This window comes from Ursus maritimus, unplaced genomic scaffold (genome assembly GCF_017311325.1).
Source record: "Ursus maritimus isolate PB19 unplaced genomic scaffold, ASM1731132v1 scaffold_2, whole genome shotgun sequence".
Lineage (NCBI taxonomy): Eukaryota > Metazoa > Chordata > Mammalia > Carnivora > Ursidae > Ursus > Ursus maritimus.
The window spans coordinates 43,740,747-43,761,511 of NW_024424452.1; the positions used below are offsets into that span (position 1 = coordinate 43,740,747).

The 20,765-nt window shown below is 51.2% G+C and overlaps 1 protein-coding gene across 2 annotated transcripts; it reads left to right on the forward strand.

Moving 5' to 3' along the window:
- The first annotated feature begins 4,933 nt into the window (after positions 1-4,933).
- Positions 4,934-20,645, forward strand: FCRL6 (Fc receptor like 6). 2 transcript variants are annotated; one of them, XM_008700708.2, is made up of 11 exons: positions 4,934-5,078; positions 10,145-10,165; positions 10,847-11,113; positions 11,617-11,901; positions 12,046-12,327; positions 12,692-12,817; positions 15,907-15,972; positions 16,630-16,701; positions 18,632-18,663; positions 18,739-18,838; positions 20,156-20,645. In XM_008700708.2, exons 1-11 carry the CDS (start codon positions 5,048-5,050, stop codon positions 20,275-20,277), a joined length of 1,404 nt encoding a protein of 467 aa, XP_008698930.1. In that variant the 5' UTR covers positions 4,934-5,047; the 3' UTR covers positions 20,278-20,645. The 2 variants fall into 2 exon arrangements, with proteins under 2 accessions (XP_008698930.1, XP_040491827.1); XM_040635893.1 differs by lacking the exons at positions 18,632-18,663; positions 18,739-18,838; positions 20,156-20,645 and adding an exon at positions 17,038-17,341.
- The last annotated feature ends 120 nt before the right edge of the window (positions 20,646-20,765 follow it).

Below are 20,765 nucleotides of genomic sequence, written 5' to 3' on the forward strand. Positions count from 1 at the left end.
GATCCTCAGCCCATTTTTTAGATTGTTTGTACCTTTTATATATTGAGTTGTATGTGGTTTTTTTTAAAGATTTTATTTATATATTTGAGAGAAAGAGAGAGAGGGCACAAGTAGGAAGAGTAGTAGACAGAAGGAGAGGGAGAAGAGGAGAAGCAGGCTCCCCGCTGAGCAGGGAGCCTGATGCGGGGCTCAATCCCAGGACCCTGGGATCATGACCTGAGCTGAAGGCAGATGCTGCACCGACTGGGCCCCCGAGGCACCCTGAGTTGTATGAGTTATTTACATATGTTGCATATTAACCATTTATCAGTCATCTCATTTGCAAGTGTCATCTCCCAGTAGGTTGCCTTTTCATTTTGTTGAGGGTTTCCTGTTTTGTGCAGAAGCTTTTTAGCTGATGTGGTTCCATTTGTTTGTTTTTGGGTTTTTTCCCTGGCCTGAGGAGACACATTCAAAAATATATCAATAGGGGCTTCTGGGTGGCTCAGATCAATTAAGTATCTGACTCTGGATTTTGGCTCAGGTCACGAGCTCAGGGTCCTGGGATTGAGCCCTGCACTGGGTTCCCAGCTCAGCGAGGGGCCTGCATCTCTCCTTGTTCCTCACCCTCTGCCCCTCTCCTCTCTCTCTCTCTCTCTCTCTCTCTCTGTTTTGATTACTGTAGCTTTGTAGTATCATTTGAAGTCAGTGAGCATAATATCTTCCACTTTGTTCTGCCTCAAGATTGCTTTGGCTACTGGGGGACTTTTGTGATTCTATACAATTTTTCGGATTATTTTTTCTAGTTCTGTGAAAAATGCCATTGGTATTTTGCTAGAGATTGCATTGAATCTGTAGATTGCTTTGGGGAGTATAGACGTTTTAACAATATTAATCCCTCTAATCCACGAGCACGATACACCTTTCCATTTATTTCTGTCTTTTTCAATTTCTTTCATCAATGTCTTATAATCTGCAGTGCAAAGGTCTCCTTGGTTAATTGTATTCCTATGTATTTTATTCTTATTGAAGCAATCGTAAATGGGATTATTTTCTTAATTTCTCTTTCTGATAGTTCATTATTAGTCTTTGGAATGCAACAGATGTGTGTATATTAGTTTTGTATTCTGCAACCTTACGGAGTTCACTTATTCTAACAGTTTTTTGGTGGCGTCGTTAGGGTTTTCTACATATAGTATCATGTCTGCAAATAGTGACAGTTTCACTTCTTTTCTAATTTGGATGCCTTTCATTTCTTCATCTTGGTCTGATAGCTGTTACTAGGACTTCCAATAATATGTTGAGTAAAAACGGTGAACATGGGGGTGTCTGGGTGGCACAGTCAGTTCGGCATCTGACTCTTGGTTTTGGCTCAGGTCACGATCTCAGGGTCATAAGACCCAGCCCTATATCAAGCTCCACACTCAGTGCAGAGTCTACTGAAGACTTTCTCTCCCTCTCTCTGTCTCCCCCTTCCCCACTCTTTCAAATAAATAAATCAATCTTAGGAAAAAATGGTGAGAATGGGCATCCTTGTCTTGTTTCCGATCTTAGAAGAAAGGCTTTCAGCTTTTTACTATTGAGTATGATGCTAGCTGTGGGTTAGTTAGAAGTGGCTTTTATTATTTTGAGGTGTTTTCCCTCTATGCCTCCCTTGTTGAGATTTTTTTTATCATAAAAGGATGTTGAATTTTATCAAATGCTTTTTCTGCATCTATTGAGATGGTAATGATTTTTATCTTCCATTTCGTTACTGTGGCGTATCGTGTTGGTTGATTTGTGTGTCTTGAACCGCCCTTACAGCCCTGGAATAAGTCCCACTTGATCATGGTGTGTGATCCTTTTAATATGTTGTCGAATTGGATTGGCTAATATTTTGTTGAGAATTTTTGTATCAGTATTCATCAGAGATGTTGGCCTATAGTGTGTGTGTGTGTGTGTGTGTGTGTGTGTGTGGTGCCTTTCTCTGATTTTGCTTTCAAGGTAGTGCTGGCCTCATAAAATGAGTTTGGAAGTCTTCCTTCCTCTTCAACTTTTTAGAATAGTTTGAGAAAAATAGGTATTAATTCTCCTGTTAATGTTCAGTAGAATTCATCCGTGAAGCCATCTTGTCCTGAACTTTTATTTGTTGGAAGTTTTTTGATTACTGATTCAATCTCCTTGCTAGTAATCAGTCTGTTCACATTTTCTATTTCTTCTTGATTCAGTCTTGGAAGAATTATAGTTTTCCAGGAATTTATGCATTTCTTCTAGATTGTCCCATTTGTTGGCATGTAATTGTTTGTAGTAGTTTCTTACAATCCTTTGTACTTCTGTGGCGTCAGGTGTAACTTCTCTTTAATTTCTGGTTTTATTTATTTGGCCCCTCTCTCTTTCTTGATGAATCTGGGCAAATATTTAACTACTTCGTTTTCTTTTCAAAGAATCAGCTCTTAGTTTCATTGATCTTTTCTATTTTTCTGTCTCTAATTCATTTATTTCCACTCTGATCTTTATTATTTCCATCCTTCTACTAACTTTGAGCTTTGTTTATTCTTTTTCTAGGTCCTTTGAGTTAAGTTTAGATTGTTTATTTGAGATTTTCCTTATTTCTTAAAGTAGGCCTATATGGCTATGAACTTCCCTCTTAGGACTGCTTTTGCTGCATCCCATATGTTTTGGGATGCTGTGCTTTCATTTTCATTTGTCTCAAGGTAGATTTTTGATTTCCTCTTTGATTTCTTCATTGACCCATTGATTGTTTAGTAACATGTTATTTAGCCTCCACGTTTATGTTTTTTCCAGTTTTCTTCTTGGAATTGATTTCTAGTATCAAAAAAGATTATTGATATGATTTCGATCTTATTAAATTTGTTGAGACTTATTTTGTGGCCTACCATGTGATCCATCCTGGGAAATGTTTCATGTCCACTTGAAAAGAATGTGTATTCTGCTATTTGGGGATGGAATGCTCTCTATGTATCTATTAAGTCTACAAACCCCATCTAGATGAGTATTCTCCCCCTACCATTATCCTCCCCACCTCCTTCTAGCCCTGAATTTTCCTTAGAGTTTTAGTATTATGGGTTTGATTCCTATCCCAACCCATCTCCATCTCGGTTCAAGATCAGCCTGGGTGCTGGAAGATTCCTAACCTATCAGCAGCCCCTAAGGTCACCTTCCTCCCCAAGGGAATGGTATGCAGCCAGCTCAGCTCAGAGAGCCAATTCCACTAACGCCTTTAAAAATGCAGCAACATCTCATTGTTCAGGGGTAGAGTGAGAAGTCAAGAAGAGTTCACACGCCCAAGCAGCCAAAACCTGGTGAAAGCAGCTAGGGTAGAAGCTTCAACTGTTCTGCACGCAAAGCACAATAAGTGCTTGCAAGCTAGACCGTTTGCGGTTGACCCGTCTCTACCTTAGCTGCAGCCTTGCAGAGCTGCTGCCCCACACTCTGGACCTGCAGCTGAGCAAACGCACACACTACTCAAGTCAAGAGATCTGTTGGAAAGAAAACAATAGGGGAAAATGTACAAATGTTAACATCTTAATGTGAGTAGATAAGATATCCACCATGTTCACCTCTCTCCCAATCAACAGAGTCACATCAGACGTGCCTGCCAGTGTCAGATTGTTTTCCCACTTCCAGTGAATCAGGGAATCTAGGGCACAAAAAGTTAGAAAGTTCACACTCTCCATTCCTGTCTTTGGCAATAAGCACACTGACTTCTTCCCAGGCTGTATGGAACTTCTCACCTAAAGACTTTCAGGAAAAACCTTACTGTCAGAAAGTGCTTCCTGGTATTTTACCCTCCATGCTTCAGTTTAAACTCCCATGTTCTGTCCTCAAAGGAGGTGAGGGTGTGTGGCCTCCTTTTCTGTTGAGGGCTTATTAAGTCGTTTCCAGATTCTATCTGTTAAAAGTGATGCTGCTATGAACATTCTTGTATATGTCTTTTGGTGCCAATATAAATGTATTTCTGTTCGGCATGTACCCAGGAGTGAAAATGCTAGGTCAGCAGGTATTTTTATGATTCATTTAGATGTTGTCATGCAGTTTTCCAAAGTGGTTGTACCAATTTACACTCTCACTGGAGGTGTACAAGCGTTCTAGCTGCTTCACATCCTCACCAACACTTGCCTGTCTCTCTTGACAGTTTTAGCCTTTCTCATGGGGGATGTAGTGGTGTTTCATTTAGTTTAAATTTGCACTTCCATAGTGATTTATGAAGTCAAGCTTCTTGTTCATTTGGCACTTGGAGATCTGCTTTTGTAAATTACCTATTCAATTATTTTGCCCATTTTTCCAATGGGTTGTCTGTCTTTTTCTTATTGACTTCTAGAAAGTCTTATATTCTGGATATGGGTCCTTTCTCAGCCATGTGTATGGAAAATATCTTGTCACCCTGTGGCTTGCCTGTTTACTCTCTTACTGGTACGTTTAAAGGAATAGTTTTCAAAATAATAACCTGACAGTCTTAAAACCTCAGATTCAGAAACTCCAGCCCATTCTACTCCCACCTCACCAATCCCTGAGTTCCTCCTGAACTGATGGTCCTATGTACCATTTTCAGGATTGCACTTTTCCACCTCATTGCCTTGTACAGACACATTTCTCCTTGGATAGGGGGGAAACCTGGAGAAATAGAGGTCACTCAGGGTGGGGGATGGATCATCTTAGGGTTTGCAGAACTGTGCTGCCTTCCAAGCTAAATGATGTTGAAATCACAAATTCTGGCAGCTTCTGCATCTTTCCATAGCCTTGTCCCATCTTAGTCTATTAGCATGAGCTTTTCAAAGCCACGGAGAGTGTTCAAAAGTGCTTACCAGTAAATGTCCTGACTCCTTGCATCACGGTGAAGAAAGTTCACTTATATTATACCCCTTCAATCAAAGAGGAAATACTAATTTGAACTTTTAAAGTTCCTTCCCCACTTCCTCTATTTAGTGCATGAAGCAGTAGCACCACCTACATCATAGGGGTCACTCACCCACCCCTAGGCCTGCGGCTTAGATGCTCTCCCCTCCACCCTGACTTTGCATCTGGTTTCAGCTGGATCTATGTCCCTCCTCTGTGCCAGGGAGGCCTCATGCTGCTCTGCAGGATTGTGCTGTTCTTCGGTAAGTCACCGAGCGTGAGCTTTTCTTCTTGGGCACAAAGACTGTAAGTCAGTTATGGGACTTCTAATTTTACCTTTCTGGGTTCAAGTGAGTTTTATGGCTGGAGTTTGAAATGAGTGTGTGCACATCGGTGTGCTTGACAGAGATGGGGGGGGGGGGCTCCCTGATGTTTCCCATCTCATTTTCCTTGGTCCTTGGAAGGGCAGGCCTTCAATGCATCAGAGCTAAATTAGGGAGGCAGAAAATCACATTCTGAGGCCCAAAGACATGTTTACCCCATCAAATAAGATTAAATTACGCATCAGGCTGTCTCAAAAGGAAAACGAAGTTATAGAAGGAAAGAAGGCTTTGGGTGGGGAGTGGGCTGGAGCGATCAGGGAAATGGGAAAAGGCAGTTCTGCACATCTTGCTCAGCAATAGGAAATGGGCTTTTACAAAATGATATGCTGTTAAGAAGCCTCAGTGTTTTCTTAGAAGCAGTCAACGATGACCAGGCTTCTCATCTGGTCAAGAGGCTTTGCTCTGACCCTTTACAAACTGGCCATCCCCCTTCTGCTTACATCCTCTCTCCCTTGGGGATGAGGAGGAGGGTCTGTTTTGGGTCTGACTGGTCCTTGGGGATGGTTTGAAGGATCAAATCCATTCTCCCAGATCTGTATCTCTCTCCTTGACACACCTCCCCAGGGGCCAGTCACCCATGCCAGTGACGGAAAGTCTGCTCCTCCGACAGTAGAGTATTATGGGGTGGGGAGAGGGTCACTAGACCCCCCAGACTCGACTCAGTCTCAGCCACTATTACCTGCTACACTTAGAAGGAAGAAGTCTGGGCATATATTCTATTTCGCTTTATAATTTCTGTGTTGATTTATTTTTTGTTTTAAACTTGGTCCCAGTAGTTTGCTTATTTGTTTGTTTTCATTGAACCAGGAAAGCAAAACCACTCCTAAATCTGATCTCTTCCTGGACAGAGTTTGTGGGCATTTGACCCTGTGAGGAAAACCCTTGTCCCACTTGGTGTTCTTCCTTCCCCCACATCGTCGTTGCCCTGTGCGTTTATGAATGACCATTTGGACAAGTGAAAAAGTCTAATGGTCATACCGGGAGCAGGGGCAGGAAGGCCTAGTGCCTGGATATACTCCGAGGAAAGGCTTTCAAGGGCAAATCACTACCTTATGAAAGGACCAGACCTTGATGGACTTGAATGGGCAGAGTCCAAGCACTTTCCAACTTGGGTCCCATGATCTGGATGGGAGAGAGCAAATGAAGAAGAGAGAGAGTTAAAAACTGGCTGACTAGGGGACAGGGTGGTAGAGGTCCCAGGCATGATGCAGTCACACTCGATGCTTGGGGACCCCAGAAAACCAGCCTAAGCTGCTGGGACCCCAGGGCTGGTTATGGAGGAACAGAGTTACTGTAAGCTCAGACCTGCTATTTCCTCTTACATGTGGGCAGAGACAAAGAAGGAAGCCCTGAAGGCCTGCTTTGTAGCACGTAATGTATCTCATCTAACCTTTAGAATCATGGGAGGGTATTTTTTTAATCCTATTAAACAATTGAGGATACTGAGGTTCAAAAAGTTATGAAACTTGCAAAGAATTACCCTGCTAACAAGAGCAAAACAGAGATGCAAACCCAAGTCCACTTGGAGCTTTCTCCATCCCACCATGATACCTCCAGCAGGGCTGTGGTTGGGTTCTAATCAAGTAAGACTGGAAAATAAAATTCATTTCAAGTGTCTGGTGGGGCATGTTCACACAACAAATGGTGTCTATTACTACTATTGACCATCAGGGATTCGAGAGGCCCGGGGCCCTGACGCTGAACGTGCTGGTACACGGCCGGTGTATTTGAAGTTTAGGAGATGAACCTTAATTTTCTTCTGAGCCGAGCATTAGCCAAGTTCAGTGCCAGGACTGGAACCCACCCTCTGTAGACACACACAACGCCCATGACGAGTGTCTCGGGGCTCCCACAGCACCGCCACTCCCAGCACGCGGGAGCCGCAGCTTGGCAAAGCAGCACGTCCGATGAGCTAGAGCTGTCGTGAGCTGGTCCCTCCTGCTTTGCTGAGACCTGCTTCCCTGGTCTCTCTCATTCCCATGAATTAGTCCCACTTCTGCCTGAAGTCTCTCCCCCTCTTGTAAGCTTTGCCCATCGAATACTTGAAGACTACTGTGTCCCTACTCGGCTGTGTCTTTCTCAGATAAGTATCTCCCGACCCCTCGAGTGGGGAACGGTTTCTCGGCCCTGGTCTGCTTGGTCTCGATACACGTGGTCACTGGGCCAGGAGCTGGTCCTTCGCCTCCCCCCCACCATGGCCTGACCAGCGCCAAGGTCAGCCGGGCTGTGGCCTCCCTTGTCTGGGACTCTGGTGTGCGCCTTATGCGATGGCTGTGTCACCACCTCATCTACCCCTACCAAACTGGGGTCCGTGGTCCCCTTTGTAGGAAGTGCTGTAACCCAGCCGCCGCCCCTTGTGCACCCCGCGGCCAGCTGTCTTCATCACAGACACCGGGTCTGCAGGCACAGCTCCCAGGTCTCACGGCGCAGGACAGCAGCTCATCGGGGCCTGGGGACACGAGCTCCTCTGAAGGGTCTCTCTGCTCTCTGGATGCCTCCTCTCTTGTACGCTTCTGTGCCCTCAGCCCTGTTTACTCATCACTTTGAAGCTGCAGAGGTGTTTTTCCGGTAGAGAGGGGAAAGGAAGAGGGGCATCACTACATTGCAAGGTTTTAGTCACTCTGAGGTCAGGCCTTCTTTCTTTTTTCAGTGAATTCGGTAACCACGTTTCCAGGGAGTGGGTCACTATATGCAACCACTCTGTAAGGAAGCAATGACTGTCACACTTCCTATCATAGAGACGGAATCAGGAATTGAAGGCTATTGGGATTCTAACGGTGCGTCCAAGTTCACACAGAAAGAAATGGATTCATGAGTCGAGTTCAGGTCATGTGATTCCAAATCCTGCCCGCTTCCCACTACAGCAAGCTCAGAGGAAGAGAGGTGTTTAGATGGGACCAGGGGGAGATGGAGGGATGGCAAGAAACACATAATTCTGCACACACTGAGAGCCTGTGGATGAGCTAGCCGTGAGCTGAGCAGAGAAATGAAGCTGAAAGGCTCCGTCTGGGTCCCAGGCCGTGTGGACAACGAGGGTGACAACATGTGAATCAACACGCCAAACAGCCACATCTCAAGCCTCCGGTGAGAAGGTCTTCACCCACCCCTCCCAAGGCCATTGCCACAATTCTCGGTGTCTCCACAGCACCTAGGACCGGTCAGTGTGAAGGACACAGTGCGAAGGGCCTGAGGACAGCTCGCCTGACTGTGCTTGGCGCTATGCCACTCGTTGCTTCACCCCTTGTCCCAAAGTCTAGAACACTCTCCGCCACTTCGTGTCCAGCTGTGCCCCTCCATCCCTTGGGCTACTCATGCCTGTGTAACCTCAGTCATGAGTTCAGGTCCCACACTGGGCATGGAGCCTACTTAAAATTTTTATTTTTAATTAAATAAAAATAAAAATTCTGCTCTGAGCCAGTCAATGGAGCATGTGGACTGTTGATCTCAGGGTCATGACATCAAACCCCATGTTAGGGGTAGAGTTTACTTAAAAAAAAAAAAAAGCAATGAAGCAAAAGCATGCTTAGGTCAATTACATAAAAATATTTTGGGACACCTGGCCGGCTCAGTCAGTAGAGCATGTGACTCTTGATCTCGGGATTGTGAGTTCAAGCCCCACATTGGGTATAGAGATTACTTAAAAATAAAATCTTTAAAAATACTAATAAAATAATAGATAGATAGATAGATAGATAGATAGATAGATAGATAGATAGATAGACAGAAGCATTAGGGACACCTGTAAAGGTCCTGCAAACACAGTGTGTGACGCATTGGCCCGTTTGTCATTCTCTCCCCGATCCCAGCTGCCAGACCAGGTCCCTCAGCCTTCAGTGGTTCCTCACCTCCTTCATCTGTCACTTCCATGCCGGACTCTCCAGAGCTCTGTAGACAGATCGGGCCACCGGACTGCATGGTCTGTCTTCACGCTCTGAGCTCTGTCTGCAGGTGCAGATGGGCGCTCGGACCCACCAGTGCAAGGGTCCACTCTCCGTCTCCTCCTTCCCGTGCCCTACCCCATGTGGCTGGGCACAAAGGAAAGCCTGTGAGTGTTTATTCAACAGAGGCTTGTTGAACACAGACTATTCCTTTTTTTTTTTTTTTTAGATTTGATTTATTTATTTGACAGAGAGAGAGAGACAGCCAGCGAGAGAGGGAACACAGGCAGGGGGAGTGGGAGAGGAAGAAGCAGGCTCACAGCGGAGGAGCCTGATGTGGGGCTCGATCCCAGGACTCTGGGATCACGCCCCGAGCTGAAGGCAGGTGCTTAACAACTGAGCCACCCAAGCGCCCCAAAACACAGACTATTCCTGGCACAGATCCTAGGTGTGGTGACGTGACCATGGCCAAGACCCACAGAGTCCCTGCTCTCGTGGAGCTTATATTCTAGACAGAGGGAGACAGGTGATAACAAGTAGGCAATTTAAAGAATAAGATAACTTCAAATAGAGACAAGTGCTCTGATGATAATACAGTGGAGTGTTGTAATAGTGATTGAGGAGAATTATTTCAACTGGGGGTCCCAGGAAGACCTAAGGGTGTGACATTTGAACTGAGATAGGGCAAAGGATTCTAAGCAGTAGGTCCAACATAAAAGCTAAGTGGCTGGGGGGCTAGGGAGCTGATGGGCTGGGGGGACTGAGTGCCTGGGGGGCTGGGTGTTTGGGTGGCTGGATGGTTGAGTGGCTGAGTAACTTGGTGGCTGGGTGGCTGACTGGCTTGGGGGGCTAGGGGGCTGGCAGACTGGGGGGTTGAGTGGCTGAGTGGCTAGGGGTCTGGGGGACTGGGAGGCTGGCAGGCTGCGGGGCTGGCTGAGTAGGTGCCGAGGGGGTTGGGTGGGTGGTTTTTTGAATGGGTATGAACACCCATTCTTGAGGTGACAGGCCTCTTTGTGAAAAAGTTCTTTCTGCTACTTACCCTAATTCTATCACTCTGTTCTCTTACAGTTCCCTGTGTGGGGCAAACTGGTGAGTCTTACCTATGTGAATTCCAACTCCAGATATGTCTCTGGGCCAAAGCTTAACTGATGGGCCGTTGGATCCCCTGGAAACATCTTCAGAGCAGCAGACTAGGCCCATTCCTCAGGGGTCCTGGCTGATGCCCGGGCAGAAATGAGACCTGGGACCCCACTGGTCTCAGGTTGAGGATAATTCTAGGTGATTCAAGTCCCAGCAAATGGCTCGGGGCCTCATCTTATTCCCTTATAAATGGCACTGACCTCTGTCTCCTCCTGTAGCCCTTCATGGGTGGGGGGAGAATTGGGTCAAGAGGAAGGAAGTAGAACAAAGATGGAAGGAATTCAACTCGACCTAAGCTTGGCGATGTTGGAAGGGCAGTGCGAAAGGAGCCGAGGAGGAGGAGGAGGAGGTACGAGGGACAAAGACCAGAGAGAAGGTGCAAGGAGAGCAGGGGAGGGGAGGGGAGAGGAATAGAGAAAAAGGCAGGGAAGAGGAAGGAGGGAGGAAGGAGGGGAAAGGAAAGCAGAAGCCCGGCCAGGTCTGGCATGAAGGCCTGGGGGGTGGGGCAGCCACACAGGTGTTGTCCAGGAACCTCTATCCCCAGGGGAGGCCTGAGGCTGGGGGACCAAGGGAGAAAATGGGTTGAGGGGACATGGGGCTCCAGGGTGACCCCAGTCCTGTGTCTCACAGGCTGGCTGTACCTCCGAACCTGGCCAGACCCTGTGTTTGAGGGCGACACCCTGATGTTGCTATGCCAAGGACGGAAGAACACAGCCCTGTCCCAGGTCCAGTTCTACAAAGACAGAAAATTACTCCGTGACCCGAAGGCCACATGGTTTCTGCGCATGGGGACAGCGACACCGGAAAGCAGCGGCCAGTACAGCTGCACTGGGAAGGTGAACTTCATCGCATACCTGGGCACACAAAGGTCAGAGATGACCACAGTTCAAGTCCAAGGTGAGTCCCCAGATTTGGGGAATGGGGGAGGTGGGGCTAGGGTGCCGCTCAGGGATCTGGTCTCTAGAGGTCAGCAGCTCTCTGGGCAGCAGCCCTCCCTCTGGCTGCCCCTGATGCCGGGCCAACCGCAGAGCTCTGAGATGTCCACCGTGCTGTCCTGATGCCCTGCCCCTGTGGGGCACACCTGGAGACCGGGAAAGGAGGGGTATGCCCTGGGCCGCCGAAGCACCCTGAGCCAGCCCTGCCACGCGGTCCCAGAGACCCGGGGCCAGACCCTTCCCCTCTGGGGACCAAATGACCTACAAGGCCCTCTGGCTCTGGCTCGGGATTCCAGAAGGGCTGGGGCTGTAGTCATGAGATGAGAGGTGGGTCCTGGGGGGACAATGACAGTGTCTCCCATGGGGCACGGGGCTGTGGCCCGGGATGTGCCCTAGCTTAGACCCCCGCCTCTGGGGACTCACAGTTCAGGAGTCTCCCCTGAGCCTGGGCCTGCTTCTTCCCAGAGCTGTTCCCGCCTCCAGTGTTGAGCGCTGTCCCTTCTCCCGAGCTCCGTGAGGGGAGCCCACTCACCCTGAGATGCCAGACGGAGCTGCACCCCCAGAGGTCGGCCTCGAGGCTCCTCTTCTCCTTCCACAAAGATGGCCACACCTTGCAGAACTGGGGCCCCCACTCAGAGCTCTGCCTCCCAGAAGCCCAGGAGGGTGCCTCTGGGCTTTACTGGTGCCAGGCCACCCGTGAGGGCAGCAGGGTCCAGAAACAGAGCCCCCAGCTGGAGGTGAGGGTGCAAGGTAAGTGGGAAGGGACGGGAGACACTCCCAGGGATCTGGGCTTCAGGAAATGGGACCCCTGGACCTGGGGGAGGGGTCCCCGGGGAAGGAGGGGCCAGGAGCCTGGGTGTGTAGCTGAGCCTCCGACCCCATGTGCCGCCCCAGCTCCTGTGTCCCAGCCCTTGCTCACCCTGAGGCCCAGGTCCACTGGCCTTGCCGTAGGGGACACGGTGGAGCTCCTCTGTGAGACCCAGAGTGGCTCCCCTCCAATCCTGTACTCGTTCTACCTGGACGGGAATATCCTGGGGAACCACCACACTCCCCATGGAAGAGCAGCCTCCTTCCCCTTCACTGTGATGTCAGAGCAGGATGCTGGGAACTACTCCTGCCAGGCCGAGAACAGTGTCTCCAAAGAGACAAGTGAGCCCACGACACTCTCCCTGGATGGTACGTCTTGTCCCCCACCCGGGCTCTGAGCCCCAGCAAGCTGGCAAGGGTCAGGTCTCACCCCTCTGTGTACCCCCCACCCACAGCCTGCACTGCATGAGTGAGCACGGACCCTGCGTGGGGTATCTGTCCCCTGAACCTGGAGGGAAAGCACGCGAGCCAGTGCCGGGGGAGCGTCGTATATGGTCATCAATGGTGTTGCCCGTCCGTGCTGGCAACCCCTGGACCGTCCCTCATTCCACCTACCAGCCTCCTTTAGGCCACACGTTCCCCCTGATGCCAGCCATTCTGCCCCGTGCCCACCTGGGGAACATTTCTGAATTTCATCCTCAACACTCATGGTCACCCCAACTTTATCCCCCAGGTCCTCGGGGCTTGTCCACCCTCACCAGCAGCCACTGGCTGGTTCCCTGTCTGTCTGCGAGCCTGCTGGGTGTGCTGGTCATCGCCACCGCACTTGTGGCTTACTTCAGACCCTGGAGAAAACCTGGTCAGTAGCCTTTTTGACTTTCTTAGTGGCCGAGTCCCTATGCCAGGCACTGCCTAGCCTTTGGGAGCCAGTGTCTGAGGGGACCAGCTGCTTCCTCTTGGGGCGTCGGGTGGGAGGAGGGACTTCTCTTTACATGTCACACAAAGGAGGCCATGGAGGGACACTTACAGCTTCCAAAACACACAGACACACTGTCTCACACCCCCACCACACTCAGAGATGTGTACAAACACACGACCGCACGCTTGGGCCTGAACGGAGGCACAGACAGAGGGACAATTACAGCCAAACGCAATGCACGTCAGAGTCCTTCATGCTTGAAAGACCATCTGTGGCTGAAGAACATGCCAGGAAAACCCCAGGCCGCCAGCACTCGGTCAGACCAGAGCTCTGCTGAGCAGAGGGGAGAGGAGGAAGGGGAACCCCCGTGCGGGTCTGCGTGCTCAAGAGCGCCCCCACCTTGTCCCGGGCTGGGCCCAAGGGGTGCTCGGTGGCGGAGGTTCACTCATCAGAAAGGAAACGTGGCAGAGAGAACGGATCAAGGGCCTGCACCCAACACTGCTGTCTCCTAATTCTGCGACCTTGGCCGTTCCCTGTAGGAGTCACCACGTGTCTCCCTCTTGGGGTTAGTGTGAGGGTTTCAGCTAAGGGGGTGACAGCCACCTGATCCCTGCCGTGTGCGGTGGCGTCTAGTGGGGCTCGGTACATGCTTCCTCTAGTCTACGTGATTCCAGATCCTCCTCTCCTGCCCAGTCATGAGGAGGAAGCAGGAATGGGGGCTCTCACCCTGGGGGGCTCCACACTTACTCCTATTCTAACCTGTCTTCACCTCAGGCCACATTTAAGGGAAGGGCTAAAATGCCAAAGCTTTTTGGTGCCAGCTTATTCCTAGGCCTTCAAACCCACCAACAGAGACTCAAATCAACGGCCCCTCCTCCCCGCGAGGGGTATCGTTCTTCTTTTCCACTTGCCAAGGGAAGAAGTGGGTGCTCTCGGAGGCCACCAGAGCTGGGTTCCTTACTCAAGTTGGCAGCTCCTTCTGTTAAGGAGTTTGTGATGAGTTTTTCTGGAGCTGGGCCAGACTACTCCGTGGGAAAGACCACCCAGTCGTGCAGTCCAAGTGTCCCTCCCCGAGCGCCAGCCAGGATAACTGAAAGGGCCTCTCCCCAGCCCTGGACTCCCTCCCCTGCCTTGTCAGCACCCCAGTTAGGGCTCGGGCCTGCCTCCAGCTTCCTCTCCGCTTTCAGTAGTCTGTGTCCCACAAACCTTCGCTCTCGCCTGGAGTCGGGGCTCCATGGAGGAGCTCTTGCTTTGGGGTACCCCTGTATGTAGGAGGAAGATGGAGGCTGGCCCAGAGCTCGATGGGGAGGCAGCTGGAGTAGCAGGCCAGGAGCTGAAGGTGTGTGGCTTCTAGCGCCCCTGCACCTGCAATAAAGCCTCCTTCTAGAGGCCCAGCCACTTACCTGGCCTCAGGAACACATGTCCCTGTTCCAGGCCCCTCCAGGTCAGAGCATTAGAGACAAAGCAACGCAGCCCAGCTGTCTCCCTCAGCCCCAGACAAGACGGTGGGGGGCGGTCACTGCTGCAGGCTCCTCAAGAGGGGGAAACCTCTCACAGGGAATGACAGAACCCCCTCTTCATGCGCAGCCTCTGCCGCGGCAGGGCCCCACCCCCCCACCCAGCCCCCACCAGCCTGGGAGCAGCTGGGCTCATCGTATGAAGGAACCTGTCTCTCAGGAAACTAGGGCTCCTGGGGGCCGTCCTGGTCCTCTTACCGCAGAAACTCAGAGGCACAAAACCTTGAGACTCTCACACAGAAAACCACCTTCAGGCCCACTGCCAAAGCTTCACAAGGAAAACAGTAGGTCAACAGCTTTGTTCCTCACACCCGGCTCTGGAAGGCTCTTAACCATCGCCAGATAGCGTGTCCACTCCCCCGACAGACAAAGCACATGCCACCACCAAAGATACTCGACACCTGTGTCTCTGAAGGCACCTTGCACAGCATTTTGGCCAATGCTGGTGTCACTAGTACTGTAGACAGTCATGCAAGGGGCCACTTCAAAGTAGCCCTGGCCTAGGCGTGCCCGCTGCTCTCACTGTTTGCTGAACAGTGGTCGTTTACCAGCCGTTGTCACACCCCGTGTAAAGCCGAGGTCTGTGGAATTCCCGGAGCTCTGCAGTGAGTGGAGACCCAGAAGCACAGCCCTGGCGAATGAGCAATGAGCACGACCGGATGTCTCATAACCGGGAGCTTCTCACAGTCTCCGTAAATGCACTCCTGGTTTTAGAGGAAGCACATTTCCCCCCATCCTACCAGCGATCCTGGCGCCTTCTGGCCGTCAGAGCTAAAGAACGTTTCTTGGGCACCAGGCATGAACCGAGCGTTCTAAAGTCCACGTGACCCCATCCCTGTCCCAGGAGCTAATTTTTAAAGTTCTGGACGCACCTGCTTTCCCAGAGGCCACATGCTAGTGGAGAAAAAGCACATGAACTTGCGTTAAGATTCTGTCCCTACCACTTACCTTGTGTGACCTTGGAGAATTGCCCTCTCCCAGCCTCAGTCACCTCACCTCCAGATGATACTATGACGTCATCGTATCAACCTTTGCAAGACGGTTGCAAAGAATATCAGACACCGAAGAGTTAGGGAGAGAGGCTTTGTTGCCCTCCAGCGCCGTGCGGGCCGCTGGGTCGGGCCCTGTGCTGCGCAGTAGACGTGGTACCTGAATTCCCTGGCCCGGCGTCTGGCACATGGTGTGTGGCCGAAGTTACTAGCTTTTCCTTCTGAGAAGCAGCCTGACTGGTGAGTCTGGGCCCTCTCCATGCAGGGGTGTGACCCCTCCTTTCTGACCCTGCTTCCTCCCAGTTTGTGATTCCCATGGGGCCATTCTACCCTCGAGGGTAGTTTTCAAAGGAAACATCCTATAAAAATTAACCGTGTCCAGACCTGTGAATTAACCCTCATAAACAAACCAGCCTCAGACCTCCAGCAGCCTCCACTGACTTCCTCTCTCTCAGACTCTCTACCCCCCACCGTCCAGCCTGCTCTCTGAGGGAACTCAGAATCATGCCTTTGTGTCTCCTAGGGCCCCTTCCTAGCCGGAATCTGCCCCCAGCCCCAGGTGGAGAGCAGCACCTGCTGTATGCCAACGGTAAGGACCATGCCTGCTCTGTCCCTGAAGACGGAGAAGGGACTCTGAGGGGGCTCGAGGAGAAGGAAGCCCTGCGAGCCCCACGTCTCAGGGAACAGTCATCGGGGAAGGAAGGGGATGGCTTCTGGGGAGAGCGTGAGGGGCCAGAGCTATGAAGCTGGGGGAGGGACAGGGAAGTAGGAGGGAAGCCTGGCCTCCAGATGGAGGGCAGGGAGGGTTTAAACCAATAGTTGGCAAACTCGGGCCCATGGGCCAAATCTAGTCCACCAAGTACTTTTGTAAAGAAATCGAGTCCACCAAGTACTTTTGTAAAGAACATTATGTATGTACTGTGTGTGGCTGTTTTCGCACTAGAGAGCCGAGTAGTGGCAACAGAGAATGAATGGCCAGCAACGCCTAAAACATTGACTCTTTGTTACAGAAGTTTGCCAACCTCTAGTTGAAACAATGTCAGGGTTGGCGAAGCTGCTAGAACCTGCCGTGGGGGCAGTCAGCTTCCGCTAAGATGGATATCCCATATTAATGGCCACCTCCCACTTCCGGTTACCACCATGACAGAGCCCCTGATTGGCTTCTCTCCAGAGGTGTCTTCAGGACACTGATGTCTTGAGGTGGGAGAGCAGGTGGGTCCTATTCAAGCCTCATTCCTTCTTTCAGTCACTCGGCAGAATGAGAATGAGGAAGATGATATTTACTCTTCAGTGACTATTGTCCCAAAGGAGAGTGAAGGTGAGTGATCTCAAACGAAACTTGACATGTTTGCTAACGTGAAGGGGAAGTTTGGGGCCTGGGTTGAGGTAGTTGACGACTGTCAACATTACCATTTTACCACCACAACAATTACCATTATCATCTCTACCACCAACACCACCAACAACAACCCACCAACAACAACACCACTAACAACCCACCAACAACAACCCACCACCAACACTGCTATGTTCACCATAAGGACTCTCTTCAACATCATCTCCACACACCACCACTGCTGGCACCCTTTTTCTGAGCACTGTGAAGGAACAAAGGAAAGAGAGAAAGTAATGATGCAGTTTGTCTTTGCACCAGAGTATAAGTCTCGGCAGGACCTTCCCAGCTCTGAGAGGAACCAAGAAGACCACATGCTCCAACCACAGAAACCAGACTCAGACGGCAGGGACGGGGAAGGCTAGTCCTCTCTACCACAGAGAGAAAGGCAGCATGGCGTCATGGGAAGAGTATGAGCTTCTGAGTCAGACCTGAATTCGAAACCTGACTCTATGTACTCACTGTGCAACTGGGCAAGTTATTTGATCTCTCTGAGCCGAATCTATAAAGTGGAGATAACGCCTGCTTTGCAAGACTATTATAAATTATTAGGAATAGAACTAGAACGTAGGTTCTAGACACCTCAAAGATTGTCTGGTGGGTAATAGGTATTCAAACACAGGAAGCCTTTTGTTTTTGTTTTGCTGAGATTTCTATTCCTGGTCTGTAAAATGGGTTTGAATCAGCCTGGGGTTTCTGCTCTCTGCCATGACGGGGAAGCGGACAAACAGGGAGTCTCCTGGACTCAGGGGCAGGTGCCCCAGGACCCAAGCATGGGCAGGCAGGTAGGAAAGCACCTGTGGGCCCAGTTTCTTCCAGAGCAGAGTTACAATGAGAACTTAAACACCAGAGAGAAAAAAAGAAGCCACCTCTGAATATGAGGATCTCATGGACAAAATAAGGAAATGTGGCTGTTTTAAGCCTAGTGGGGCCGCAAGGTGTAGGCTTTTCCTGAGGGGAGGGGCGAGGGGGCCTGAAATCCAAAGAGAGGAGAGGCCATTGTGTTCCAAGATGCGGAGGAAGGGGGTGCTGGATCTGTTATCCTTGGGAGAATGCTTCACATTTGCAAAGATTTGGTATTTGCCTACAGGCAAATGGGAGGCAGGGCTCTCAGAGCCTGGGGGGGCCCCGCTCTGGGGTTAGGAATTCCGTGATATTATCTAGGCCAGGCCTTTCCCCCAGACTCTTGGTCTCCCCGAGCCTCTGAGAGGTCCTCAGCCCTGTGGTCACTCCGGGGCCCCAGCCACAGCTTGGAAGCTGGGGATTCTCTACTGGAGCCGCCCAGGCTGGCTTTCTCCTTCAGGGCGAGGCCAAGCACACGCACGGGGACTGAGGGCCACCGGGGAAGCGGACAAACAGGGAAGAAGCCCTTCCCCTTCTTACGGGTATGACCGTCGGGAGTATTAGCCGCTCTGAGCCTCCGTTTTCTCATCCCAATCTGAGAAGGAATTAGTCTTCCTTACTTGGCAGGATTGGTGTGAGATTAATATAATAAATACAGTCCTTGCACCTGAAGGACTGCCTGGTGCATGGTAGCTGTCTGCTGCCTTCGACACGTTCGTTTCTCCTGCTTCTCACTATCATCCCTGTGAGGCGGTCACTGTGACCCCCGCCTCCCTTCTCCTGGGCTGGGGAGGCTGAGGCCCAGGGCTAAGGGGCTGGCCTGCAGTCACACTGCTGGGCTGCAGTGCAGTGCGCAGACCCAGGACTCCTGGTTCCTGGCCCCACCTGTGCTCCAATGGCAGGAAAGGGTCCTGAGAAGGGAAAGGGGGAGCAGAGCTCCCTGGGGTGGGGGAACAGCAGGTGCACAGGTGAGCCAGGCACCCGAACCCGAGTGTTTCTCTTTCCCCCACAGCTGGGCCTGCTGAGTCAGCCTCGGGGACCTGGGTGAGTTGGACCTCCTCTCTTCCCTCCCTCTCTGTGTTACATCTTCCTCCTCATCCTGACCTGACTCTCCCACAGGACGCTTCTGTCATCTACACCGAGGTGAAACACTCGCGGTGCGGTGAGGTTCCAGACAGGGGACCGAAGACAAGAAGCAGGACCCACAAAGCTCCCCTTGGTAACTTTGAGGAGGTCCTCTACTACTGATGGCATCCCCCCAACACCACCCACCCGTGGCCTCCAGTGCTCCCCAGGAGGCCAGCGGAGACCCCAGCCCCTTGTGTAGGTCCCCAATCCCTGAGCCCAGCAGCGAGGGAGCCGGGCGTCCTGGCCAGGGTCCCGAGGAGACTCAAGGAACACCTAAATGACCTCTGGGCCGCCCTCTGAGCGGAAGAACAGGAACACGTGGGCAGGGGCATCCCGCTCACACGTGAGTTCCAAGCAGTGGACTGGACACGGAAGCCACACATGTCTTCCTGCACATGAATGGAAGGGTTTGAGTGCCTTCTCTCCACACGTTTGTAAGGGCTTTCAACGGTGGCCCTCAGTCCCTATGCGTGTGCTTGGCCTCGCCCTGAAGGAGAAAGCCAGCCTGGGCGGCTCCAGTAGAGAATCCCCAGCTTCCAAGCTGTGGCTGGGGCCCCGGAGTGACCACAGGGCTGAGGACCTCTCAGAGGCTCGGGGAGACCAAGAGGCTGGAGGAAAGGCCTGGCCTAGATAATATCACGGAATTCCTAACCCCAGAGCGGCCCCCCAGGCTCTGAGAGCCCTGCCTCCCATGCAACCCATTTCTGCTCAGACCCCTTCCAGGTGACCAGGTTACCAAAGTTGCTGGAACGGAGGCTTGTCCAAAACCCCCGTTTGTGGACTAGATCAGAAGACGCGGTTACCCCGCACGTGTTTACCAAGATACAGGATTGTAGAATCTATTTGTTCACAGAAGTGTATCAATTTGTGTCATATTATTCACCACTGCCGATCACTCAGTGCCTGATGGTTGGTTTGCTTGCTGAGTCCATACTCCTTGACGCTGAAAGTTTAGTTCTAGTAACAAGGAGGCCCTCCTCCCAGCCCTGGCTCCCTGCAGGCCCCTGCCCCCTAATCAGAGTGAGGTCCCAGTCACGCTGCTGGACGTCACCGACCCCACCCACCAGTCCTGGGAAGAAGCCCACGTCCCCCCCACCCAGAGCTCCTGCTCAGGTGCCCCTGAGCTGCCCACAGCCAGCGTTCATCCTTGAGCTTAATAGAAAGGCAGCCACTCAGACTCAGCCCCAGACCTGATCTGTAAGCTGTGGTGTGCACATTAAAGTTTAGAAAGCCTGGTCTGCCTCCAAAAGACACGTCATGGGAGTACCTCCATCCACTCGCCTTTGGGAACATCACTGGGTAGGACAGAGGGCCCAGAGAACTGCTGAGACAACCCTCGCTAGCATTTCCTGGCTTCCCCAGGCCTTCTCTTCCTTCCCATCCCCCACCTGACCTTCCTCTTCCCCAGCCTCTTCGGCTTCCTCCCCATCTCTCCCATCACTGGTCCAGTCCGTGTCCAGAAGACATCAGGGCCCCCTCCCCTTCGCTTCTTCATCTGCCAGCCTGGGAAGCACATGCCAGGCCATCTAGAAGCCCGGGGTCCTCGCTGGTCCATCAGGAAGCACTTGCAGAAGCCAAGCCTTGCCACGCCCTCTATAAACAGGCTGGCCCCTTGTAAAGAGTCAAGTCAAAGACAGGACAGCTCGTGAAGGAGACACTGATGATGGGGAGCAGGAAGGAGCCGGCCCTGCCACTCATCCCCATGGACCGGCTCCTCCCTGAGCACTCACACCACCCGCCCCCTGACCCACACCGGTGACACTGGGGCCTGTCTGTGGATGGTGTTCACCAGTGCAGGGTGGGGTGTGTGGAACAGTGGAAAGCAAGAACTTGGAAACTTTTATAGCAATCTGACAGTGATTTTGTTTGTTTAATACAATCATAAAAAATAGGGCTTATATTTTGTATGTCTCTTTTTATTTCTTCTTTTAGTAAATTGCTTTTATTATATTCTTCAAAGTATACGGTCCACAATGGATTCAAAATAAAGAGAAACAGTTCCTCTGACACAGATGAGA